The sequence below is a fragment of the Rhineura floridana genome, chromosome 9 (genome assembly GCF_030035675.1).
Source record: "Rhineura floridana isolate rRhiFlo1 chromosome 9, rRhiFlo1.hap2, whole genome shotgun sequence".
Lineage (NCBI taxonomy): Eukaryota > Metazoa > Chordata > Lepidosauria > Squamata > Rhineuridae > Rhineura > Rhineura floridana.
In genome coordinates this window covers 122,857,685-122,885,222 of record NC_084488.1, presented here as the reverse complement: position 1 = coordinate 122,885,222, position 27,538 = coordinate 122,857,685, and the positions used below count along the sequence as shown (strand labels likewise).

Below are 27,538 nucleotides of genomic sequence, written 5' to 3'. Positions count from 1 at the left end.
TAGGTGGACAAATAGCAAAAGTGGGCTGTCCGCATCATGCCCTGCTGCTTGTGAGCGTCTTTGGGGCATCTAACTGTTTTTATTTATTTATTTATATAAAATATTTCTATCTCACCCTTCTAGCCTACAGTAGGGCACTCAGGGTGGCTCGCAATAAAACCGTATAAGATAGAAAACACAAAAAACATGACAACAGATAAAAATACATAAAACACAGTTGGGAAATCTAGGGGAGTGATATTAAAAGGGGGGAAAGAAATAAGAGCTGAATAGATGTTCTTGGAGGTCGCTGATTCATAGGGTTGCCATTAAGTCGTAATCGACTTGAAGGCACGTAACAACAACAACAACAAAAAAGGTAAAATAAAGGGGGGAAATAAAATCGGTTTCAGGCTCTGCCTTCAGCCCCTCCCAAAGGCTGTCTGGAACAGGATGGTTTTCAGAAGTTTCCGAAACACCATCCGGGAGGGAGCAGAGCAGGCTTCTTGGGGTAGGGTATTGCAGAGCTTGGCGGCCAAAGCTGAAAAGGCCCTCTCCCACATGCCTGCCAGTCTGACATCTTTCATTCTAGGCACACAGAGACCAGAGGCAGCTGATCTTAAATCACGGGCAGGTACATGTGGGGGTTTTGCTGGAAGAATAGATAGCTGAACTAGGTAGAGTTCTGTCTAATGCAGCAGTGTGATTTTTATATGCAAATCCTGCTCACCACCATCACCACCACCCTCGAAGCCTTTTGGACAGGGTGGGTTTTAAATCAAGACGGATTAACTGGAGGGATCTGCAACAAGATGTTGCAGCGTGGAGTGCTTCTGTCCAGATGCCAGCCAGTCATGCCCTCCTTCACAAGCCTTCGTTCCCCCACCCCCAACAGCTGGTCACCACTCTGATGCTACTGGGCATGCTCAGTAGTCATTGGGCTTTGGGGGAAGGAAGGGTCCACTCTTTAGCGTTGTTTTTCCTAAAGATTATTTTGTACCCTTCTAATCCCTTGTGCCTACTAATACTTCCCTCTTCTGCGTCAGTGGTGCCCTTATAGCTAAGAAAAGGATTGACAGTCGGAGACTAACCTCGTTATTAGTACATAAGGATATCCCACCGTGGGGAGGAGAAGGAATTTCCAAGCCCACATGAAGAAACTCGATCTCTCTCTGTGTGTGTTTGTGTGCCTTCGGTTGTAAAGGGATGCTAAAACCACACAGCTCTTTCTTCAGTGAGTCTTGGATGAGTCAAAGCATCAGAGCAGAGCCTAGGCATAAACTTCACGAGGAGTCCAGCCCAACCACACTCTTTGGCAGGGAGCTGGTGGGAGGCATCCCATGCAGAGCCCCTTAGGCCTTTCCACAGCAGCCGCTATGGAGGAATCATCATGCAGAACAAGCAGATGGATGCAATAAAGAGACACATTTTGGGCTGGGGAGGGAACTGGGGATGGGGGAGGAATTTGCAAAGCGTTTAAAGCCAAATCTACCAAATCCACACTTTCCAAAACGACGTGAGAACTGAAACCCAGCCATCCTTTGAAATTCGCATTTCTGAATTTTGCGATGCATTTCTCCAACCAAGCAACATGGACAAAAATGCATATTTTAGGAGAAGGTGTGCATAAAAATGAGTATATTAGTGAAAATAACATACAAAGATTCATTGTATTGGGGGAAATTGCTTGAAAAAACATAGTCAAAACTGCATAAAAATGTATTTATTAGGAGAAAATTGCACTACAATGCTAATGAATTTTCATGAGGATTTTTTTTAAATGCAAATTGCTGCAGAAATGTAAAGAACCAAGTTTAAGATTGGGAAAATGAGAAACAAAGTGAACCCAAACTGGCAGATCCTTATTTGTTTCTTTGTTTGAATATATATCCCACCCTTCCTCCCAGTAGGACCCCAGGGTGTCACCAGAGATCCTTCCACCTCTAGTGGGGACAACAAGGCCTCTGTGCCTTTCAAAGTTGTGTGTCATGCAGAAAGGCGCAAAGCATTGCCCACCTAAAATGTGTGCATGTCACACTGCTTCTAAAAGTGCAGGATTCCCTGCCAGTCAAAAAGGTCAGCAGACACACAACTGGTCCCAAACACAGAATATGTTGCAGAATCTAAATTTAATTTTGATGGGAGAGGCAAAATTCTAGTATTATTTATATACCCCCATCTCACAAAACATCTGGGCGATGCACAGCAACATAAATCGTCTGCCATCCTGAGCTGCTTTTGGGAGGAAGGACAAGATATAAATTTAATAATAAATAAATACCATACAAAAACAAAAACTGAAATGAGTGGCTACTGAAAAAAAAACATTTTAAACTGTTGCATGGGCCTGCCAAGAGACACCTGAAAGTCAAAAGCAAGGGTGCTTGCCAAATCTCAGCTGGAAGAGTGTTCCATAGCATAGGACTAGCAATGCTAAATGCTCACTTTCTGGCTGAGGCCAGTCGGGCCTCTGTAACAACAGTGATGATAATACACGACATAAATTAGCACATGCAAATATGCATCCTGTTTTCTGATGAGACGTTAGTGGCCATCTTGCCCTGGTCCCTTAACATTGGATTGCCCTGCCTGTGAACATTTGAGCCACCACTCGCTCATCCTTGCAAAGGTGCACACGACACAAGCAAACATATGCTTCATTTTGAGGGGAAGGGGGTAACACAGGGGAGAAAGCAGACTGAGAGCATTCTTGAGCTGATTTTGTCTCTCCCCCCTTCCCCTCCTCCTCCATCTCAAAACAGAATGCCCCCCGCTTGGACTCGAGTCTCTGAGGGTGCGGGACTCCCAGTTCCGAGCATCCAGCTTCCAGCGTGATGGCCTTGGGCCCCACCGCGGGCGGCTCAACATCCAGGTGAAATTCAGTTTGCTGTATGCCCGTCCACCAAAAGGGGGAGCAGTTGGGAGGGGAGGAGGGGTAAAGGCCTCCTGTTCATGACAATGGGCCCAATTTGCCCAAAACTCCACTTGCACCAAGCCCTGTTGAAATCACTGGGAGAACAACAAAGCTGTAATAGGTCAAGTCAAGCAGGGTTTTTTTCATAACAGGGGTGGGGAACCTGTGGCCCAGATGTTGCTGGATACCAAGCTAGCTGGACCAGTGGTCTCACTCAGGATAAAGTCAGCTTCCGAATTTCCTGTGGTCTGAAAGGTGCACCCCAGGAATACTGCACCAGTGTAGAGCATCATCTGCAGCGTTTCAAAGGATCCCAGAGTGCATGTGGCTCCAGTCGTGCCCCTAAATCTGTTGCTGCAATTCTAAGGCTAGCCCCAGTGACCTCCCCCTCCTATCTTCTAATGCTCATCTGCTTTCAGCAAAAGATGGTTGATGCTGTCCTGCACCCTCAGCCAAAGTCCATCCTCCTCTCTGCTTTCCTTTTTTCTAGTCTGGCATCCATGATGGCGATTTCTATGATGGTGGCTGGTGTGCTGGCCACAAGGACAGAGACCAATGGCTGGAGATCGATGCCCGGCAGCTGACACGTTTTACTGGGGTCATCACGCAAGGGCTGAACTCCATTTGGACGTAAGTGCCGGGGAGATGTGGAAGCTACAATGGAGCAGCATGCAGGAGACCAGTGCTTTCCCTCGAATTCTGTAGACTGCTTACATTATGCAAATCTTTTCTTTATTGTGCATATTTATTTCTGCATGGGCAGAATGATAAAGCCTGTCCTCTGATCTTGGCAGTCCCTGGATCACTTTCCCACCCATATCCTGGCTTGTGAAATCTCACCGGGCAGGAGCCATTCACCTTTCAGGCTCTTTCTGCAGCCATGAGGACTAGAAACGTCCTTCACGATCACTATTTGGGCCGTGGCTCAGGGGTAGAGCATCTGCTTTGCATGAGGCAGTCCCAGATTCAATTACTGGTTTGTCCAGGTAGGGCTGGGAATGTCACCTGCCTGAACTGCGGGAAAGTCTCTGCCAGTCAGTGTAGGCAGTACTAAAGTAGATGGAGCAACGGTCTGACTTGGAATAAGGCAGCCTCCTATGCTGATGAATCTGGGATTCTCAGGATTCTGCTGCCAGTTTCTGTGCTGAGTGAAGGAGATCCACCTTGAGGCACATTCTGTCATTTGCTCCTTCTCTCTTACGCCTTTTCCAGCTGCAGCTGGGGCAAACCTTGAGACATGGGGTGGAGCCTGAGGCCTTTCTATCCAGCCCTTGGGATTCCCCCCGAGGCCGCATCCCACACCAGGTCAGCCCTGGTCCCTCCTAGGGTGCTGCTGCCTGGCTAGAATGTGCCCGTGACCTGCGACAATTCTTCTTGCATGCCTGGATGGGGGTGTGTGTGTGCAGAAACCTCATCATGTGGAACAGTTAGCATCACTTCTGTTGGGCCGCCCACTTCTGCCTCTGGCGCCGCCCACCACTAGCATGTGGTCCCTAGAAGAGTGCCCACAAGGGAACATGGCCCTCGGGCTAAAGAAAGGTTCCCCACCCCTGCCTTAGAGAACAAGGGGGGTGGTGATAAATGCGGTTCCACTCCCCTAATTAATTTGCTTTTGTGCATTTCCCTGATTATTTTTTATTCCATCAGCTACGACTGGGTGACTTCCTATAAGATCCAGTTCAGCAACGACACTCATAGCTGGCAGCCGAGCAAGAACGGAAGCGAAGACGCGGTGAGTCCCTGTGGGTCCGGAAGGGTCGTGGGTGAGATGCCAGGCTCTCTGATTGGCTGGACTTACCATGCAGGGGCCTCTGATTGGCTAGACTTATAGGTGTGCAGGAGCTGGCATTCAGTGCATGGGGCGGTATGAGAGAATGGCAGCACCACATAGCCCATTTGCCATAGGAGTAGATTACAGGCGCATGGATGTCAGGAGGATATCTAAGAGCTGAGGTGCCACTGCAAAGAAGGCCTGAATCTCAATCACTGCCACCCACCTTAACTGCAGAGAGCAGAAGGTATCCCAGGAAGGGGCTCTGTAGATCAGAATCTTCATGACCGGGCAGGCTCGTATTGGAGCAGGCGGTCTTGAGCAACCCTGTTTCCAAGCCAGAAGAGCTGCAAGTTCGAATTGGTAGATTAATCAGCTATAAAACTTTTGTTGATTAATTGGCGGGGCTGTAAGTTAAGATTTCCCTTATTTAATTTTGAGGCTATTCTGGTTCTTATGTATTGGTGTAATAGCAAAATTATATTAAAAAAATTACAAGTGAGCTTTCTTTCTAACTAAGATATCCTTAGGACATTGCCTGAACATTTTCAAACTTTCCTTGGAAACCATAAAGTATTTGTCGTTGTTATGTGCCTTCAAGTCAATGACTTATGGCGACCCTATGAATCAGCGACCTCTAAGAGTATCTGTTATAAACCACCCTGTTCAGATCTTGTAAGTTCAGGTCTGTGGCTTCCTTTATGGAATCAATCCATCTCTTGTTTGGCCTTCCTCTTTTTCTACTCCCTTCTGTTTTTCACAGCATTATTGTCTTTTCTAGTGAATCAGGTCTTCTCATGATGTGTCCAAAGTATGATAACCTCAGTTTCATCATTTTACCTTCTAGTGATAGTTCTGGTTTAATTTGTTCTAACACCCAATTATTGGTCTTTTTTGTGGTCCATGGTATCTGCAAAGCTCTCCTCCAACACCACATTTCAAATGAGTTGATTTTTCTCTCATCCACTTTTTTCACTGACCAACTTTCACATCCATACTTAGAGATGGGGAATACCATGGTCTGAATGATCCTGACTTTAGTGATCAGTGATACATCTTTGCATTTGAGGACCTTTTCTAATTCTCTCATAGCTGTGCTCCCCAGTCCTAGCCGCCTTCTGGTTTCTTGACTATTGTCTCTATTTTTGTCAATGACTGTGCCGAGGTATTGATAATCCCTGACAAGTTCAATGTCCTCGTTGTCAACTTTAAAGTTACATAAATCTTCTGTTGTCATTACTTTAGTCTTCTTGACGTTAAGCTGTAGTCCTGCTTTTGCGCTTTCCTCTTTAACTTTCATCAGCATTCCTTTCAAATCATTACTGGTTTCTGCTAGTAGTATGGTATTGTCTGCATATCTTAAATTATTGATATTTCTACCTCCAATTTTCACACCTTCATCTTGGTCTAATCCTGTTTTCTGTATGATATGTTCTGCGTATAGATTAAATAAATAGGGTGATAAAATACAACCCTGTCTCACATCCTTTCCAATGGGGAACCAATCAGTTTCTCCATATTCTGTCCTTACAGTAGCCTCTTGTTATATATATATATATAATTGCAATGAAAACTCGGTTTCTCAGAATCCCTCATTCTGTCCAAATTCTGGCTGTTCCTCCACAAGGTTGGCAAGGTACATAACCCAAAGTGCGCCATTTGACTTTTACAGCATGAAGAGTTACGCTACTTCCATGCTTCTTGGTTCTGTTCTCTGGCTGCTGCTGCTCCTTCCTTCATAAGAGAAAGGACAAGAGTGGGGCTGAGCTGGATCTTGGCACTAGGGTAAAAGCAGAGTTCCAAAGCTAGAGTTTGTGCGCTGGGAGGATGTGCCAAGCAAACCAAAGAGGAATCAAGGGCTTCTGTGCCCCCTGCCAAGGGAAACTGGGTGCCTGAATGCCTCCCGTTAGGAAAGGGCCATAGCTCAAGGGAAAGGCATCTGCTGTGAATGCAAGGTTCAATCCCTGGCATCTCCAGATAGGGCTGTCTTAAAACCCTGAGAGCCACTGCCGGTCAGTGTAGACAATACTGAGCTAGATGGACCATCAGAAGGCAGTCCCCCATATTCTCCCTCTAAGAGATCTGTCCTCTCCCTCCCAAAGGTGAGTAGCCAGGAGTGGGCTAGCATGCCCTCAATAGTCTGGGCAGGAAATGGGCTCAAGCCTGCTGATCATGGACTTTTGATTCCCACCGCAGGTGTCATTGGAGGCCCCCTGCGCATCCCACTCCTCAAACCCAGCATCGGGCTTTGATGCTCTGTGCAGAGCTGCGCAACATGGGAAGGAGCCATAGCTCAGGGACAGAGCCTCTGCTTAGCAGGCAGAAGGTCCCGGGTTCAATCCCCAGGGGCATCTCCAAGGTTGGCCTGGGAGAGAACCCTGGCCTGAAATCCTGGAGATGCGCTGTCGATCAATGTGGAGCAGGAGGAGACAACATGGAGCCCTCCGCGTATTATTGGACTCCACGTCCCATCGGCCTCCAGCCAACATAGCCTGTGGTTCAAGGGCAATGGGAGTCAGAGTCCAACACTGTCTGGAGAGCACATTGGCTGCCCCTGTTGGTCAATACGGAGCTAGATGGTCCTGCGTTCTGACTCGGTGGAAGGCATCTTCCTATTTGCCTATGTTCCTGGACTGCCCAGCCCACCTGGAGCCCTCCTGCCCCAAATTGTGGCCTACCGAGTGCCTAGCAGTTGTCCCCCACACCCCAGTCTTTAGCTGCAGGCACAAAAAAGCAGGAGGATGGTTTTTCTGGGTGTGGTTTGAAGCGACTCTGCCCTCGGCTGGACACACCTCCCTTCCCCACTGCTGACTTCAGATCTTTCAGGACCGCCCACCAGTAGTGCAGTGGCAAATTCAGAAGTGCAGGGTCCCTTCGTGATAGTCACAGCCATGCCTCCGCCCATCTTTTTTTCTTTTTTTGCTGCTGAGTTGAGAATGAGATCCTTGTTAATGCCTTCAACAACAACAACAGCCTATAAGCCTACGAGCAAATAAGCATGAAAAGGGAGTGTGTTAGCTACTAAGAAGAATCCTCTCAGTGGTTAACTCTACTCCTTTCTGATTGGCTCCAATCAGCAGGAAAGGACAAGGAAGCATGTTAGAAGACTCTTCTTAGTGGCTAACACACGCCCCTTTCAGGCTGATCGGCTGATAGGATGCTGGAGACATAGGGACCCTGCTGGGACCCTGCTCCCAAAAAAGTCTGAGACCCCCTGAGACCCTGGACGACTACACTCCTGCCGCCCACAGCAGAGCATTGGGCCAATTTCTGTCTCTGCCTGAGCCTACAGCAAAGTGTTTCCATTCGCCACACCTGGAGCGGCAACAGGTTGATCTACCAATCAGTTGCAAGCTCTGCCTGAAGGTGAATTTTTAATAAAAGCACTTGAGCTAATCCAACCGGATTTTAGAGTAAAAGGGGGCAGAGTTTGATTCATGTTGTGTGCCCCCATTTTTAGAAAAGAGAGGCAGAGACATGCACGGGAACCGGCACAAAAGTAAGTGTGTCTCTGCTCTTTGGGTTCCTGGGTTGGCAGCAAAACAAGCTGGTCCCTCTTCTCGCAGTGGGCTGCCCACTACACATGACCAGGGGGCTGCGTTCAGTTGAGGAGGGGGGTGAGTTGTGCATCCCTGCACCGGGGAGTCCAGGATGCAGTTGGCCAGGGTCGGGCAGGAAGAGTTCAGGGAGCAGGAAAGGGAATTCCAAGCAGGCACAGCTTGTCCCACACGTTGCAGGTCTCGGTCTTCCTCTGCAAGAGGAGGTCAGGTAAGGCTCTGGTGGATCAGGGAAGTCTGCACTGATGAGGAGGATCTCTTTGGAAGGCAGCCAAAGGTGAGAGACAGCTCAAGGGCACTGCTTGGGCGTCTGCCTGAACTCTTCTTTTGTTACGCCCAGGGCCGGTGCCAGGCATGCTGGGGCCCTGGCACCCGCACACATGCCCCACCTACCTACCTTTCCCTTGGTGAATGCTGCCCATGCTGTGCACGCATGCCTGCCACCAACCAAGATGGTGGCTAAGGCTTCCCTAAGGGGCTGATGCCTCTGCTGCCATCTTGGTTGATGGCAGGCTTGCGTCTGCAGTGCAACCAACATTTATGTCAAGGGAGAGGTAGGTGGAGCCTACAGGCGGGTGTTGCGGGCCTGCTCGGCAGTAGGAGGGGTGCCTGGGAACTCTGTCTCGTGATCCGTGGCAGGGTCAGGAGCCGATGCTGCCGCAGATCATGGAAGGGAGTGCTACGCATGCACCTTAAGGAGGGGCTCTTCTGGGACCCCTTGGGACCCAGAGGCCCTCAGCCAGAGCCTGACGTGGCTGCCCTCTGGCCCCGGCCCTGGTTACACCAATAGCCCAGGATGGCCAACTGATGAGAACGAATGGCTATTTTTTAAATTTATTTTTGTTTATTTTGTCTGTCTGTTCGCTATGCATTTGGACACCTCTTAAGATACTGTAATGAAATTTTGCATGATGGTTCCTGAGATCAAAGAGCAGGTTTTTGTCTATATTTGGCTACAGTTGGATGCCACTTTGAATGAATTTGTACTGAATTTTTAGTTGCTCAGAATTCCCGAGCAATGCCAGGTACGAGGCTGCTAGTCATTTATGTGCCACTTAAAACCATAGTTTCTAAGCCGTGTAGAAAATGCATGCCTCATACGTCATAAAGACAGTGAACATTAACCATAAGATCAGAAACCCCTTGCTTAAAAGGAGCGTTGGATTCTTTAAAACGATGGGCATTGTAGTCTAAAACATATGGAGGGCCCTAAATTGGCAAAGACTGATGTGCCTGGTGAATGGAAATCTCTCTCTCTCTCACTCACTCTGCCTGAGCCTTTGAGTGCCTCTCCATAAGAACATAAGAAGAGCCTGCTGGATCAGGCCAGTGGCCCATCTAGTCCAGCATCCTGTTCTCACAGTGGCCAACCAGGTGCCTGGGGGAAGCCCGCAAGCAGGACCCGAGTGCAAGAACACTCTCCCCTCCTGACGCTTCCAGCAACTGGTTTTCAGAAGAATGCTGCCTCTGACTAGGGTGGCAGAGCACAGCCATCACGGCTAGTAGCCATTGATAGCCCTGTCCTCCATGAATTTGTCTAATCTTCTTTTAAAGCCATCCAAGCTGGTGGCCATTACTGCATCTTGTGGGAGCAAATTCCATAGTTTAACTATGCGCTGAGTAAAGAAGTACTTCCTTTTGTCTGTCCTGAATCTTCCAACATTCAGCTTCTTTGAATGTCCACGAGTTCTAGTATTATGAGAGAGGGAGAAGAACTTTTCTCTATCCACTTTCTCAATGCCATGCATAATTTTATACACTTCTATCATGTCTCCTCTGACCCGCCTTTTCTCTACACTAAAAAGCCCCAAATGCTGCAACCTTTCCTCGTAAGGGAGTCGCTCCATCCCCTTGATCATTCTGGTTGCCCTCTTCTGAACCTTTTCCACTCTATAATATCCTTTTTGAGATGAGGCGACCAGAACTGTACACAGTATTCCAAATGCGGCCGCAACATAGATTTATACAACAGCATTATGATATCGGCTGTTTTATTTTCAATACCTTTCCTAATTATCGCAAGCATGGAATTTGCCTTTTTCACAGCTGCCGCACACTGGGTCGACATTTTCATTGTGCTGTCCACTACAACCCCGAGGTCTCTCTCCTGGTCGGTCACCGCCAGTTCAGACCCCATGAGTGTATATGTGAAATTCAGATTTTTTGCTCCAATATGCATAATTTTACACTTGTTTATATTGAATTGCATTTGCCATTTTTCCACCCATTCACTCAGTTTGGAGATGTCTTTTTGGAGCTCTTCGCAATCCCTTTTTGTTTTAACAACCCTGAACAATTTAGTGTCGTCAGCAAACTTGGCCACTTCACTGCTCACTCCTAATTCTAGGTCATTAATGAACAAGTTGAAAAGTACAGGTCCCAATACCGATCCTTGAGGGACTCCACTTTCTACAGCCCTCCATTGGGAGAACTGTCCGTTTATTCCTACTCTCTGCTTTCTGCTTCTTAACCAATTCCTTATCCACAAGAGGACCTCTTCTCTTATTCCATGACTGCTAAGCTTCCTCAGAAGCCTTTGGTGAGGTACCTTGTCAAATGCTTTTTGAAAGTCTAAGTACACTATGTCCACTGGATCACCTCTATCTATATGCTTGTTGACACTCTCAAAGAATTCTAATAGGTTACTGAGACAGGACTTTCCCTTGCAGAAGCCATGCTGGCTCTGCTTCAGCAAGGCTTGTTCTTCTATGTGCTTAGTTAATCTAGCTTTAATAATACTTTCTACCAGTTTTCCAGGGACAGAAGTTAAGCTAACTGGCCTGTAATTTCCGGGATCCCCTCTGGATCCCTTTTTGAAGATTGGCGTTACATTTGCCACTTTCCAGTCCTCAGGCACGGAGGAGGACCCGAGGGACAAGTTACATATTTTAGTTAGAAGATCAGCAATTTCACATTTGAGTTCTTTGAGAACTCTCGGGTGGATGCCATCCGGGCCCGGTGATTTGTCAGTTTTTATATTGTCCATTAAGCTTAGAACTTCCTCTCTCGTTACCACTATTTGTCTCAGTTCCTCAGAATCCTTTCCTGCAAATGTTAGTTCAGGTTCAGGGATCTGCCCTATATCTTCCACTGTGAAGACAGATGCAAAGAATTCATTTAGCTTCTCTGCAATCTCCTTATCGTTCTTTAGTACACCTTTGACTCCCTTATCATCCAAGGGTCCAATTGTCTCCCTAGATGGTCTCCTGCTTTGAATGTATTTATAGAATTTTTTGTTGTTGGTTTTTATGTTCTTAGCAATGTGCTCCTCAAATTCTTTTTTAGCATCCCTTATTGTCTTCTTGCATTTCTTTTGCCAGAGTTTGTGTTCTTTTTTATTTTCTTCATTCAGACAAGACTTCCATTTTCTGAAGGAAGACTTTTTGCCTCTAAGAGCTTCCTTGACTTTGCTCGTTAACCATGCTGGCATCTTCTTGGCCCTGGCGGTACCTTTTCTGATCTGTGGTATGCACTCCAGTTGAGCTTCTAATATAGTGTTTTTAAACAACTTCCAAGCATTTTCGAGTGATGTGACCCTCTGGACTTTGTTTTTCAGCTTTCTTTTTACCAATCCCCTCTCCCCATCAGAGTAGACCGTGTGGGTTTACCTGGACCAAGAGCCAGATCTAGTATAAGGCAGCTTGCTGTGTCCCTTGGAGTTTCATCCCCAACTCCCGGCTTCCCTAGAACAGCTTCTTTCCCCCAGAATTTTAAGCAGTAGCCAGGGTGTCTCTCCCTGTGAAGCCTGATGCCAGCCAGTCCAGGGAACCGGACTTAAATTTGTATTAGCCACTCCAACGGACTCCCTCTCTTTCACCCGTTGCAGGAGTTCCCTGGAAACAAGGACCCTGAGACGCCGGTCCTCAACCTGTTTCCCGTCCCAGTGGTGGCCCGTTACATCCGCATCAACCCTCAAACGTGGTTCGAGAATGGGACTATCTGCCTGAGGCTGGAGGTCCTGGGTTGCACGGTGCCAGGTATGGAGGGGGAAGGGTTTCCTGTGGCCAAGCCTTGCGGACAGTGCTGGCTCCAGGGCTGGGGGGCCCTTCGTCGAAAGGCCCTCTCTGGAGCCGCCTGCTTCTTGCTGAGGTCAACGTTGCCTGTTTGCGTGCTCTCTCCCTTTCAGCCCAGATGTCCTGAGTGAGAGGATAAGGTGAGCGGAGGCTGCAAGGCCTTCCTCCTCCTCCTGTTGCTGCTTGCTTGCTTAGAGGGTGAGCAGGCAGTGGCAGCAAGGAAGAGGAAAAGCAGAGGCATGGGCAGGAAGGGTTGGTTGGAAGAGCTCCTGGTGGGGTGTGGGCCTCTGCAGGTGCCCAACAATGCTAAATCCTGGTGCCTGGCCCACTTAGTGGGTCTCCCTCTGAATGAAGCCCTCGCTGCAGTCAATCATATGCATTTGCAGGAAAGTGCAATCGCTCGGCAGCAGGGCATCTGCCTTGCGCCCAGAAGGTCCCCAGTTCAGTCCTTGGCATCTCCAGGGAGACAGGGCTCTCCAGACCTCTGCTGGAGAGCCTCTGCCAGCCAGTGAGCTAGATGGACCAACAAAGGGGGAAAAGCAGCTGCCTATGTCACTACAAGTGCTTCTCTTCAGGACAGCACATGCTTTGCAGAGGCCTAGCAAGTGAGGATGGACAAATCTGTTTCATTCTCTCCCCACTGGGCCTTTTTTCTCATCTTAAGCTATTTCCCATCACATAATACGTTCTTGTACCTTGCCTTCGCTAATCTAAGCATCCTTTGTGTGCACTTTCCCCAAACATACTCTTTTTTGTGTGCATCTTTTATTTATTTATTTATTTATTTTTATTTAATTACATTTTTAAACCGCCCTATAGCAACAAGCTCTCAGGGCGGTATACAAAAAGATAAAAACAGGTTAAAACACAAATAAACATGAAAACAATACAGCATAAAAGATATAGACAAGATAAAACAAAGTCAAATTAAAATAAAATTGAAAATTTAGAGTTTAAAATTTAAAATGCCTGGGCAAAGAGGTAGGTCTTTACCTGGCGCCGAAAAGATAACAAAGAAGGCGCCAGGCGTATCTCGTCAGGGAGGGCGTTCCATAACTCAGGGGCCACCACCGAGAAGGCCCTAGCTCTAGTTATTACTCTCCCGGCCTCCATATGCGTTGGAACCCAGAGAAGGGCCTTCGACGTCAGGCGTAGTGAACGGGCTGGTACATAGCGGGAGAGGCATTCCATCAGGTATTGCGGTCCAGTGCCGTTAAGGGCTTTATAGGTAAGAATCAACACTTTGAATCTGGCCCGGAAACATATCAGTAGCCAGTGCAGCTGGGCCAGGACAGGAGTTATAGGAGTTTTGCTTGGAGAACTACGTCGCTAAAGTCAGAAAAACACCAGTTTTGAAAGATAACCATGGTTTGCTTTGCATTTTGGTTTAGGAAAGGCAAGTCAGGTAGGTTCCCATTAAAATGTACCACTGTTTCCTCCACCCCTACTAGCAAGGGCGAGGATCTGCATCCAACTATTCTGGTTTGTCCCCGAAGTGGTTGGCAGGAACCTCCATCTTGTGGTTGCTAGCTTTGCAGAAAGTGCTTCCTTCCCCCATCCCCCTCCATTGCCCCTGCGCTGTCAACAAAATGGCGTGATTGCTGGCAAAATATGACCCAGCTTTGACTTTCTCCTCGTCTTTCCAGACCCCAACAACATCTACTTGTGGGACGCCACACCAGTAACCAATGACAAACTGGACTTCAGGCACCACAACTACAAGCAGATGAGGAAGGTATGTGTCCTTTCCCTCCTTGATAAAATCCAGAGAAGGAAATGTCCAGAGTAGTCACCAAATTCCAGCACCTCTCCTCATCCCCTTTTCTGGAAAATGACCATAGGAGCTTGCCCTAAAACTTCCCATTTTATTTATCTACCTATTTATTACATTTACATCCCACCTTTCCTCCAACGAGCTCAAGGTGGTGCACGTGGCTGTTCCCCTCCCTGTTTGATCCCCAAAACAACCCTGCAAGGTAGGCTAGGCCAAGAGAGGAGTGACTGGCCCAAGGTCACCCCATTGAGTTTACTGGCTGAGCGGGGATTTGAACCCTGCATTCCCAAGTACTGGAGCAACCCTCTAACCACAACACCACCTGACTCTCTGGTTTTATGGTTAACATCCAGGAACAAGAGAAGAATGGTCCCAACCAGGCTCTCTATTGCAAGCTGCAAGTTTAAGTCAGACGTCGCATTTTAAAAAGTGTCACTGCCTGTAATTAATATGAAAGTGATTAAGCTTTAAGCTGCACACACACTTACCTCTGAATGCAATGCAGATTTATTTTTGCTAGATATGTATAGGATTGCAGTCAGGCTGCAATCCTGTGTACACATTCTAGTGAGTCAGTCCTACTGAACTCAGTGGGGCTTACTCCTGAGCAGACATGTATCAGACTGCATGGTTAGGATTGTTGGTTTATTTAATAGTGTCCCACAAAATTGAGTTTTTAAAATGAAATGTGAAAAAAGTAAAAATTTGGCCACATATTTAGAAATGTCATAGAATTCCAGATGGGTATGAGATTTTCCTTGAGCTGAAGTTTGGTGGCAGAAGATATGGATTCAAATTCCTGCAGAGCTATCTTCGCTATCATCCTTGTGTCATCGTTATCTAACGAGAAGAGATTTCTCACCTTAAGCTTCAGGACAGGACATGATAGCGATCAGAACTTAGAAAATGACTGATAAAATTTCCCCTCGTGCAGCTGATGAAGACGGTGAATGATGCCTGCCCCAACATCACCCGGGTATACAGCATCGGGAAGAGCTACCTAGGCCTGAAAATGTATGTCATGGAGATTTCTGACAACCCCGGAGAGCATGAAGTCGGTGAGTGAAGTAGCTGAACCTCATTCGTGACAATTGCATATGAATTCTTGATCATCCCAAAGTGCAGGACATGGAATAATGGGCTCAAGTTGCAGGAAGTCAGATTTCAACTGGACATCAGGAAAAACATCCTAACAGAGTGGTACGACAATGGAACCAATGACCTCAGGAGGTAGTGGGCTCTCCAACACTGGAGGCCTCCAAGAGGCAGCTGGACAGCCACCTGTTGGGGATGGTTTAAGTTGGATTCCTGCATTGAGCAGGGGGTTGGACTCAATGGCCTTATAGGCACCTTCCAACTCTATGATTCTAATAAGACCTGGTTTGGACTCTAACTTTGGAATGGTGGTTGCCCAGTAGCACAGGTTCAGACAAGCCTTACTACATCTGCCACGCTTATCTACCTCATCTGCCCCCCTGATATCACTCTTATCTGCCACCTCAAGTGGGGGTTCAGGGAGACTCTGCTGAGGTCCACCTATCAAACTATGCATCTAAAATGAGGACTCAGAAGCCCCCAATTCACTCCAGCAAGCTCCACTTCTGTCTTAGGCCTAGTTTCCATTGAGAAGGCCAACATGGGTGTCTGCAGCAATTATTATTTTATTTTTGGCAGGGAGAGCAAAGTAAAACACTGAAAGGGAGGCGCAGGCTAGTTTCTCACAAAAAAAATAATAAGAAACATGCCTGTAGGTTTTGCCTCATATCTCAGGTTCCATAAATACTAGAGACCTGGACTGCTTACAAAGTCACACCATACATTTAAAGTATATTTAAAGCACATGACTTGCCTCAAAGAGACCTGGGAACTGTAGTTTGCCAAGGGTACTAGGAATGGTAGCTCTGTGAGAGTCAACGACAGTTTCCAGGATTCTTTGAAGGGCATCACATGCCTGCACTGAATGGGGTGAGTAGACCCATTGAAGTTTAATAGGCATGGCTAACTTAGGTTTGTCAATTTCAGTGGGTCTATTTCGGTTAGGACTTCATTGACTACAACTCAATGGCGTGCATACTGCCTTACTCTTCTTGTTTTAAAAAAAGAAAAATAAACCTGGAAATCTGGGGATTATGGTTCGTACATCAGGTACTGGTGGAGTGGTCAAGCATCCCTTCCAGACAGCAATCTGTCCTCAGCTTGTGTGTTAGAAGGCAACCATTGCCTCACTTGGACTTGATGCATAACTAGAGAATGTCGATATCTTAAAGGGGGAGGCTAGGGCAAGGCAGGACCGTGTCATAAGAACTGTTCTCACAAACACCTGGTTTTCTGTGTGTGGTGATTGACCGGAGGAGGTGTATGGTCTAGACACCACTGACCACCTGAGTGACCCTCCCAAACTTACGGAGCATCTTCTCCTGTGTGACTTCCAACATAAATGCCCCCTTATTAAAAACAAGGCAAGGTCTTATTCCCCGCCTGCCATTGCCTTCTGAGGCCAGGTTGGCAGGCTGAAGTAGCAGGGCCTACCCCGTGGTAGTGCTGTTCCGATGGAATTCCATTCTCAAAGGGGTGCATTGGGCCAATTCTGTGAAAGCTCTTTGGAAAGCTTTGTAAACACCTCCTGCTTCTTCCAGACCTTCGGGGCTGATCCAGGAGTTTGAACGTTGATTCTCTGCTGCTGAATGTTTTACTGCTGACTGTGATTTTATTGGGAGAAGTTACCTTTGTTATATGTATATTATACTGCTATTTTTGTAATGACACTGTGGGCTGTCTTGAGAGCCCTGCCTAGTGGGCAGAAAGGTAGGTCACCGATAGATTAACAGTAATAAAATCTTGTGATGTGAGAAATGGCCCAAAGGGTTGGCTTTTCAGGCAAAGACAACTTCTGCAGTTTAGGAAATGATAGCTTGAGCTTGAGCTGCCTGTGCCTTAAAGCACGGAAAGGGAGTGTTGAGTCAGTCTGGAAAATATCACAGTCCTCTAGGCTTCATTTTAGCCAAGTCTCCAGTTGAGGAATGAACTTGGCAGATAAATGGAAGTGTTTCTCTTGTTATTAGAATGTTAATTCTGATCATATTAGATCAGAGAAGAATCTGTTTTTGTAAAACAAATTGTCTTGCATATGCTCAGGTTTTTTACTGTAAAATATATATTGTTGTCCTTCAGACAACCTGTTTATTGAGCATTCACCCTGATTTGATTGCACAAAGATTACATGGACATCAGACTATGTCTGGTCTTTATTGAGCATTCATTCTGATTTGTTTATGGAAAGGTTATATGAGCATCCATCCTGAATTCATCCTGATTTGCTTGCACAGTGGTTATACATTTTCCTGTTAATCATTCATTCATCTGATACTTTTCTGTGCATTCCTTTGTCACTTTCTTATCAACAAAAACTCTGGCATCTTTTTAACGTGGATTTGTTGCACAAGGGCGACAAAGTGCTTTAATCCGCTTTAATTGTGCAAACCTAAAGTTCCAGTCTGCATTTCAATCCCTCCTGCAAAATACTGACAGTCTGGAGGTGACCATTGTTGTTGAGATGATGATGTTGTTGATGTTGGGACTTAGCCTGAGAACCTGTTTTCAGAGCCCAGACTCAGCCCTGGAACAGGTGGAGTAGTAATAAAGAAGGTGCCTCTTAGCATTGAGTAACTTTCCCTCACAACCAGCCCGCCACAAACATGGCATTGGAAGTGGTCAGCGAGGGGGTCTTGCCTGAAGGCCACAGAGAGTGATTTCCAGGAGTGAACCTGAGGGCCTTGCCTGACCTGGTCTTCTTAAGCAAATTTTTTTATTTTATTTTATTTATATCCCTCCCTTCCTCCCAGCAAGAGCCCAAGGCAGCAAACAGAAACACTAAAGACACTCTAAAAAATCTTAAAAACATATTAAAACAAAACATCTTTAAAAAACATTGTTTTTTTTAAAAAGCTTTAAAAACACCTTAAAGAGCAATTCCAACACAGACGCATCATAAACTTTTGTTGTTGTTGTTGTTTTAAAAAAACTGTTCGGACACAATATCTGCCTCCTGTGCCAGGTCTCAGCCTGGGGATCTGTGAAATAAAAATAAATAACAGTACCTCTGAGCATGTGCCAAGTGTCTTTCCTTCACCATGAAATAACTGCCACACATCTGGGAACTTAAGCTCTGCAAACTCTTCTCCTTTCAATATATCCTTCCAGAAATCTATCTTACACGCTGTCTCTCTCTCTCCAACTCCTGCAGGGGAGCCAGAGTTCCGTTACGTGGCCGGCATGCACGGCAACGAGGCCCTGGGGCGGGAGCTGCTGCTCAACCTGATGGAATACCTCTGCCACGAGTACAATCAGGGCAACCCTCGCATCCTGCAGCTGGTCACTGAGACCCGGATCCACCTGCTGCCCTCTATGAACCCAGATGGCTACGAGACAGCCTTTAAGCTGGTGGGTAGAACAGAGGCACCAGGGGATGGCCAGGAATGGGAATGGCGCTGAGTGTACTTGTAGGTTTCCTAAAGTAAATGCTCGATTTCCCATGGCTATTTTTGAAAGCAGTTTTTTTTGGGGGGGAAACCACCTCTAAAATAATCAGAGCTTGGAAAAGTTACTTTTTTTAAGCTACAACTTCCATCAGCCCCAGCCAGCATGGCCACTGGATTGGGCTGATGGGAGTTGCAGTTGAAAAAAAGTAGCTTTTCCAAGCTCTGAAAATGATATCGATAATTTTATCGATATTTCATTTGTTGATATTTCCTTTAAAAATTGATATTTCCTTTAAAAACATTTATTTTAATATCAATATTTTTTGGGGGGAAATGGATTGGTAAAGACAGCAGATAGCGGGCAAAGGACGAACGCGAATTGATACCAGCCTGTTAGGTTGCCAGAATGCTTTCGAACCGGCACCAGCCAATGGATCCCATCCCTGTAGACAACCCTTGTACCTGACACCATTCTGGAGGCTTTTCTCTCAACAGACTCTACTTCTGAGTCGGGATGGGGGAGAAATGTGATTCAGTTCGCATTTCAAGCTGAATCTATCAAATTCAAACTTCCCAAAACAATATGAGAAATGCAACACAGCCGTCCTTCGAAATTCGCCCTTCTCCGAATTTTGCAATGCAGTTCACCAACCAACCAATGTTTACAAAAATGCATATATTAGGGGGAAATGTGCATAAAAATTAATATATTAGTGACAATAGCATAAAATAATGCATTGTATTAGGAGAAATTGCTTGCAAGAATGTGTACATTAATTAAAAATGCATTTGTTAGGAGAAATTCACACTAAAATGCTGAATTTTCATGAGGTTTTTTTTAAAAAAAACAAGATGGCAAATTGCTGTAGAATCATGGACAACTGAATTTAAGATTTGAAAAATTAGAAACCAAGAGGACCAACTGATAGATCCTTCCATCCCTACTTCTGAGCCTCTCTGATTGGCTGCCAATGAAACGCTCCAAGGGGCTTTGGATTTAGAGACCTAATATTGTATATGACATCAGATGTGAGGCAGGTAAAAACCTAGCTAAGCCAACAAGGAGTTTGCAGGCACCATTCAATGGCAGTAGAGCTTTGAAAGGGGCTTCTGAAGAAATGGCCATCAGCTGACTGTTGAGTCTTGCAAAATGCTTTGGAAAGCACTCTGCAAGACCCAAGCTGGGGGGGAAAGGTCATCTGACTAGTGGAGGCTGTTGGCTGTGATGACAGCGGGGCAGTGAATCCACTCTGAGTTTTAGTCCAAAGTTTCAAGGAGCACACCAAGGTGCACCTTGGACGGCTCCTTGAAAATTCGGATTAAAACCCCGAGTAGATGCAGTTCCTCGCTGCCCTGCTGACATTGCAGCCAACAGCTCCACTACATCTAACATCATTGTGATGTCAGGAGACTAGCATGTCGGGAGACTGAAAGAACTGAGTCCACCATAAGCTGCCATGTGGACGTGTCTGATGTTAATTACGCTTCCTTCTCATCAATTTACTAATGATGTGCCTTTCCAAAACTAAAAGTAAAATTTAAAATAGGCGTAGAAAAATCTGGACTGTCTGTTCACTAGAACAGGAAAAATGGAGATCCGGCAGATTGCTGAAACGAAAGATGCACATTTCGAAGCAATTGCACTCAAGTCAGAAAAGGCTTTTGTCCTTCATTGGCTGTGCCCAGAGATGCCACATCAGAAACAAAATTCCTATAACTTGTGCAAACAGCCTTTGTTTGAGCCAGAAGGAGGCGCCAGTGAGGAGCAGAGGAGACAAGGCAGAAATGGGTTATTATGGGGCAGGGGTACGAGTCATGCACTGATGCTGTTTCTCTCTTCCCCTTGGAGGGCTCTGAGCTATCCGGCTGGGTAATGGGCCGGTGGACATACGAAAACATTGACCTCAACCACAACTTTGCTGATCTCAACACGGCCCTGTGGGATGCGGAGGACAACGAGATGGTGCCTGACAAGTTCCCCAACCATTACATCCCCATTCCAGAGCCCTACACGTTTGCCAATGCCACGGTGAGCCTCACCCCCTTTCCCCTTAGCCTCCAATATTGCTTGGTGAATCCTGGTTAGGGTTGCCAGGTTCAATCTCTGAGACTGATCCTGTATCTTTAGGAGAAAAGAAAGTCAGCCAAGTGCAGGTGTTCTTGCAACACTGTAATGGGAAAAACCACAAGGTGGAATTCTCCCTTCCCCCTGCACAACTTTGAAAGATACAGAAGACCTCTTGGTTGCCAGGCCCAGCCTCCAAGAAAAGTTGTGCAGGGGGAAGGGAGGATTCCACCTTGTGGTTTTTCCCATTACAGTGTTGCAAGAACACTTGCACTTTGCTTTTTTCTTCTCCTAAAGATACAGGATCAGTCTCAGGGATTGAACCTGGCAACCCTAGTCCTGGCTGATGCCATATTCATGGCTAGTGCCACTCCCAGCTTCCGCACTGCATCCTTCCACCTGTCTCCAGCCATACCTTTAGTGGCCATAAGGTTTTCATCCCTTGCCCCAATTCCAGCACTCCCGCACCCTTATGTCATCCCAATGGATGCTGGCAGCATCAAGCTTCTGCAAGATTCTAGTCCTCACAAGGGAATCTTGGAATTATGTGGGCATTTCTGCAAGCAGTACTGAGCAGCAGTCTGTGGCTGAGTGCAGTCCTGGAGTTGCATCCCAGCATCCTCTGGAACACTACAGGGTATCCCAGGGCTAGGGATGGAGGTGAAATTCATGCCAGTTTGCATTTAAAGGTGAACCAACCTAATTTCCACTTTCTGGAAAAATGCCTAAACCACACCAGAGCAATCCTTCCAAATACACACTTCTCCAGATTTTGCAGTGCAGTTTTCCAGCCAAGTAGCATGTACCAAAAAGCATATACCAGGGTGATGTGTGCATAAAAATGCATGTATTGGTGAAAATAACATACAAAAACACAAAACATATTTGGAAAAGTTGCTTTGCAAAAATGTGTATTTTAGGCAAAATCACATACAGATATGGATATTAGGAAAAATATGCCCTAAAATGAATGGTGTATTTTAATCAGGGCTTTAAAAAAATTCACAAACTAATGTGGAAATGTGGAGAACTGAATTTAAGACTGGAAAAATGAGAAACAGAGAGAAGCCGAAATGGAAACATTTGCCCATCCCTACCTGGGACATGCCTCAGGTTGAAAATGATTCTCTCAGCACCCCTTAAAAATATGGCATGCGCAAGATGCATTGCTTCTCAAAGCCTAAATGCAGCCAAGACCCACCATTTTTGCAGCCCCAAAACAGTAACAAAACCAGGAGGTTTACCATGCCCCTGGCTCGTCCCCCCCAACACAGGTGGTGGCCTTGCTTGGCTTGGTAGCTCTGTAGTCTTTCAGCCTTGCTGAGATTCTTTGGCAGCAAAAGCAGTTTGACAATGGAAGCAATCACCTACAGGGGAGGTTGGCTCTTCCTCACTGGGGGGGGGGTGTCTTCAAGCAGAGGCTGGGCAAGTTTGGTCGAGCAGCAAGTTGAGCTAGAGGATCCCCAAGCCCCTCCCAGTTCAAGGCTTTATTTATTTATTTCAGCTATTTCTGTTCTGCTTGATCCCTGACACTTCTAAGCAGTGTACAAGCAAATTACAAAAAGCATACAATGGATAAGATCAATTGAAATCAATTATGAAAACAGGAAACTTGCCTAAAATGCAGAGTTTGGAAAAGTTACTTTTTTGAACTACAACTCCCATCAGCCCAATCCAGTGGCCATGCTGGCTGGGGCTGATGGGAGTTGTAGTTCAAAAAAAGTAACTTTTCCAAGCTCTGCTAAAATGTCTGTGGAACCTGAAAGGTTTTTGCCAAGTGCCTAAAGTTCAGTGGGGCAAGTCAGGAGGTACTGTCTGATCTCAGCTGGGAAGGTGTTCCACTGAGTTGGGCCCACAACACTGAATGCACGCCTCATGGAGGATAAGGCTATCAATGGCTACTAGCCAGGATGGCTACGCTCTGCCTCCATAATCGGTGGCAGCATGCTTCCGAAAACTGGTTGCTGGAAACCGCAGGAGGGGAGAGTGCTGTTGCTCTCAGGTCCTGCTTTCAGGCTTCCCATAGGCATCTGGTCTGCTGGGCCAAATGGGCCACCGGCCTGATCCAGCAGGCTCTTCTTATGTTCTTTTGTTCTTAATGTGATTAGATGAGACGATCAACCGGTCTAGGCCAGCAACAAGCAAATATTGTCATTTCTAAAGCATCAGCTCAGGAGGATGGGAACAGGTAAAGTAAGTTCAACGTCCTCATTGTCAACTTTAAAGTTTCAGAAATCTTCTGTTACATAAATCTTCTGGAAGCTCTAGTTGGTGCAAAATGCTGCAGGAAGACTGTTGGTGGGGACAGACTACCAATGGCACATAACATCAGTGCTTAAAAGCTTGCTCTGGTTGTCCATATGTTATCGGGGCATGTTCAAAGTTCTTGTCTTAATTTACAAAGCCTTTAACAACTGGGTCTAAGGATACCTTAAGGACCATCTTATTCCTTCAAGATCTGAACAGGGTGGTTCACGACAGATGCTGTTGGAGGTCACTGATTCATAGAGTTGCCATAAGAAATAGTTGACTTGAAGGCACATAAGAACAACAAAAGCTTCCAGAGTAGGCCCAAGGGGAGACCCACATAGAGTGCATTGCAATAGGCAACTCTTGAGGTTACCAATGCATTAATCACCGTAACCAGGCTATCCCTGTCCAAGAACATACTAAGCCCTTTCCCTTCTCTTCCACTGCAACAGGTGGCCCCAGAGACCCGGGCGGTCATCAGCTGGATGCAACGCTACCCTTTTGTGCTGAGCGCCAACCTGCATGGAGGTGAGCTGGTAGTGACGTATCCCTTCGACATGACCCGCACCTACTGGAAAGGGCAGGAGCTCACGCCCACAGCCGACGATGCCGTTTTCCGCTGGCTCGCCACCGTCTACGCTACCTCCAACTTGGCCATGCTGGACGACGACCGGCGCCTCTGCCACTATGATGACTTCATGAGGGAAGGCAACATCATCAATGGAGCCAACTGGCACACTGTGCCTGGAAGTAAGTGAACTGAGGAGGAACCCATTATTTCAGAACCCCACTGTCTACACTGGGGCGGGGGGTAGGAATTTGGATGGACACTAGGGATGGGCAAGAATTTCGATTCAGTTTGCATTTCAACAGAATTTATCAGATTCACAATTTCCGAAACAACATGAGAACCGAAACACAGCCATCCTTAGAAATTTCTGTTATTAGAATTTTGGGATGCAGTTTGCCAACTAACATTTACAAAAATGCATATATCAGGGGAAAGGGTGTATAAAAATGAATACATGAGTGAAAAGGCGAAAAGGCATGAAATGATGAGAAATGGCTTGCAAAAAATGTGTACCTTTGTCAAAACTGCCTACAAAATTGTATTTATTTGGATAAATTTGCACTAAAATGGTGGAGAATTTTCATGAGGATTTTTTTTTAAAAAAATTGCAGATTGCTGCAGAAATGTAGAGGACTGAATTTAACATTAGGACAGTAGGAAACTGACAGATCTTTCCATCCCTAATGGACACCAATGTGCCATATTTCCAGAGCTTGGAAAAGTTATTTTTTGACCTACAGCTGCCATCAGCCCAATCCAGTGGCCATGCTGGCTGGGGCTGATGGGAGTTGTAGTTCAAAAAAGTAACTTTTCCAAGCTCTGGCCATATTTCATAGGTTATGTCCTCTTAATGCAGACTCTGCAGATCAGAAAAGGTACCGCCAGGGTCAAGAAGGGCCAAGAAGATGCCAGCATGGTTAACGAGCAAAGTCAAGGAAGCTCTTAGAGGCAAAAAGTCTTCCTTCAGAAAATGGAAGTCTTGTCCGAATGAAGAAAATAAAAAAGAACACAAACTCTGGCAAAAGAAATGCAAGAAGACAATAAGGGATGCTAAAAAAGAATTTGAGGAGCACATTGCTAAGAACATAAAAACCAACAACAAAAAATTCTATAAATACATTCAAAGCAGGAGACCATCTAGGGAGGCGATTGGACCCTTGGATGATAAGGGAGTCAAAGGTGTACTAAAGAACGATAAGGAGATTGCAGAGAAGCTAAATGAATTCTTTGCATCTGTCTTCACAGTGGAAGATGTAGGGCAGATCCCTGAACCTGAACTAACATTTGCAGGAAGGGATTCTGAGGAACTGAGACAAATAGTGGTAACGAGAGAGGAAGTTCTAGGCTTAATGGACAATATAAAAACTGACAAATCACCGGGCCCGGATGGCATCCACCCGAGAGTTCTCAAAGAACTCAAACGTGAAATTGCTGATCTGCTAACTAAAATATGTAACTTGTCCCTCGAGTCCTCCTCCGTGCCTGAGGACTGGAAAGTGGCAAATGTAACGCCAATCTTCAAAAAGGGATCCAGAGGGGATCCCGGAAATTACAGGCCAGTTAGCTTAACTTCTGTCCCTGGAAAACTGGTAGAAAGTATTATTAAAGCTAGATTAACTAAGCACATAGAAGAACAAGCCTTGCTGAAGCAGAGCCAGCATGGCTTCTGCAAGGGAAAGTCCTGTCTCAGTAACCTATTAGAATTCTTTGAGAGTGTCAACAAGCATATAGATAGAGGTGATCCAGTGGACATAGTGTACTTAGACTTTCAAAAAGCATTAGGAAAGGTATTGAAAATAAAACAGCCAATATCATAATGCCGTTGTATAAATCTATGGTGCGGCCGCATTTGGAATACTGTGTACAGTTCTGGTCGCCTCATCTCAAAAAGGATATTCTAGAGTTGGAAAAGGTTCAGAAGAGGGCAACCAGAATGATCAAGGGGATGGAGCGACTCCCTTACGAGGAAAGGTTGCAGCATTTGGGGCTTTTTAGTGTAGAGAAAAGGCGGGTCAGAGGAGACATGATAGAAGTGTATAAAATTATGCATGGCATTGAGAAAGTGAATAGAGAAAAGTTCTTCTCCCTCTCTCATAATACTAGAACTCGTGGACATTCAAAGAAGCTGAATGTTGGAAGATTCAGGACAGACAAAAGGAAGTACTTCTTTACTCAGCGTATAGTTAAACTATGGAATTTGCTCCCACAAGATGCAGTAATGGCCACCAGCTTGGATGGCTTTAAAAGAAGATTAGACAAATTCATGGAGGACAGGGCTATCAATGGCTACTAGCCATGATGGCTGTGCTCTGCCACCCTAGTCAGAGGCAGCATGCTTCTAAAAACCAGTTGCCGGAAGCCTCAGGAGGGGAGAGTGTTCTTGCACTCGGGTCCTGCTTGCGGGCTTCCCCCTGGCACCTGGTTGGCCACTGTGAGAACAGGATGCTGGACTAGATGGGCCACTGGCCTGATCCAGCAGGCTCTTCTTATGTTCTTATGTTCTTAAAGGCCAGAGCTCAGTGGCTGAGCAGCTGCCTTGCCTGCAGAAGATCCCTTGTTTAATCCTCAGCATCTCCAGATAGGGCTGGGGGTATTCCCTTTCTGAAATCCTAGAGAGCTGCTGCCAGTGTAGATGGACCGATGGCAGTTTCTTATGTTTCCGATTTGGTTTAACATATCTATACTCCATGTAACCTTCAATGTGAAATTCTCACATGCGATCTACTATATATTCCAGGCAAATGTAAGATGCTCACGCTAGTGTATAAAGCCCTAAATGACTTAGGCCTCAAAAATCTCAAAGGCTGCCTCCTTCCCTATAGACCCTCTCGGGTGTTAAGATCAGCAAAGGGGGCCTTCTTGGTAGTTCCAACACTTTCAAAGGTTTGGGGGGGGGGTGGCCCAGGAGACGGCATTCTCTGTTTCAGCCCTAAGTTGTGGAATTCTCTTCCCACAGAGGTGCGCCTGGCGCCTTCGCTGTCCAGTTTTTGGTGAGTGCTGCAGACATACCTCTTTACCTTGGCCTCTGACACCTGAGAAGTATGTTTTCAGAACTCACCCTGTTCTTGTGATTGCAGTTTGGTTTAATTGTTTTTAAATACTTAATTTTAAATTGCTGTAACCTGCCCAGGGACTGCTAGTGAAGAGTGATGATGATGATGATGATGATGATGATTAAAGTTATTTGCTCACAGATGCATTTGGACACTTAAGTTATTGTAGCCAAATTTTGGGTGGGGGCCAATAGGTCCAAAATGCTCAGATACAGTTACAGCAGGTTATGAAAAACAACGAAAAGTGTTAAGAAAAAACAGAGCACTTGGCTTCAACTGTCTTTGTATACATCCTAACAAGATAGTTGCAAAGGCTGCACAATGCCGGCCATCCACTGATCGAAGTGGAAAGAGAGCCCATCATTTAATGGCAAACGAGACTCTCCATTGTGATGAAACTGCCTCCTCTACTGGCTGTCTCTGGCCTTGCATCTCCCCCCCCCCTTGCAGGTATGAATGACTTTAGCTACCTTCACACCAACTGCTTTGAGATCACCGTGGAATTGTCCTGTGACAAGTTCCCCCACGAGTCAGAGCTGCCCCGGGAATGGGAAAACAACAAGGAATCCTTGCTGCTCTACATGGAGCAGGTAAGAAGAAGACCTTTGCCTTCTGGACAGGTTGTGTTCCACCATTTTCTTTCCCAGTGCTTTGCACTCCCCCACCCACTTTCCAATAGATGTGCTGCTAACCAGGTGCCTTGTTACAGACCCGCAGGGGGATCAAAGGCATTGTCCGAGACAAAGACACGGAGCAAGGCATCGCAGACGCCATCATATCGGTGGATGGCATCAACCACGACATTAGGACAGGTACGGTGAGCCCCAAGGATATCCCATCATCACCAGCCAGTCACATTTTTTATTTTTTTTATTTTTAAAAAATATTTACATACCACTTAATTATTTGCATTTCTAAGCAGTGTACATAAAAACAATGCTCTCTGGTTGTATCAGTTTATCAGTCTGAGGTCCTGTACCCAACAGAGCAGCCTTCCCCAACCAGATACGCCCCCAGGTGTTTTGCACTACAACTCCCATTGTCTAAGTCACGGGCCAATAAATGACTAGAATGCTGAGTTAATAATGAAATGATTATGGCATATGCAATCAA

At 46.1% G+C, this 27,538-nt stretch overlaps 1 protein-coding gene across 1 annotated transcript in view; it reads left to right on the top strand.

Moving 5' to 3' along the window:
* CPXM1 (carboxypeptidase X, M14 family member 1) overlaps positions 1-27,538 on the top strand; it is a 41,981-nt gene that overhangs the window by 10,734 nt on the left and 3,709 nt on the right. Inside the window, exons 3-13 of the mRNA XM_061583614.1 lie at positions 2,742-2,851; positions 3,384-3,523; positions 4,541-4,625; positions 12,048-12,198; positions 13,881-13,969; positions 14,943-15,066; positions 18,252-18,448; positions 20,336-20,515; positions 23,254-23,551; positions 26,876-27,015; positions 27,135-27,237. Of these exons, the coding sequence (XP_061439598.1) occupies positions 2,742-2,851; positions 3,384-3,523; positions 4,541-4,625; positions 12,048-12,198; positions 13,881-13,969; positions 14,943-15,066; positions 18,252-18,448; positions 20,336-20,515; positions 23,254-23,551; positions 26,876-27,015; positions 27,135-27,237 (1,617 nt within the window). The remainder of the gene's footprint in view (positions 1-2,741; positions 2,852-3,383; positions 3,524-4,540; positions 4,626-12,047; positions 12,199-13,880; positions 13,970-14,942; positions 15,067-18,251; positions 18,449-20,335; positions 20,516-23,253; positions 23,552-26,875; positions 27,016-27,134; positions 27,238-27,538) is intronic.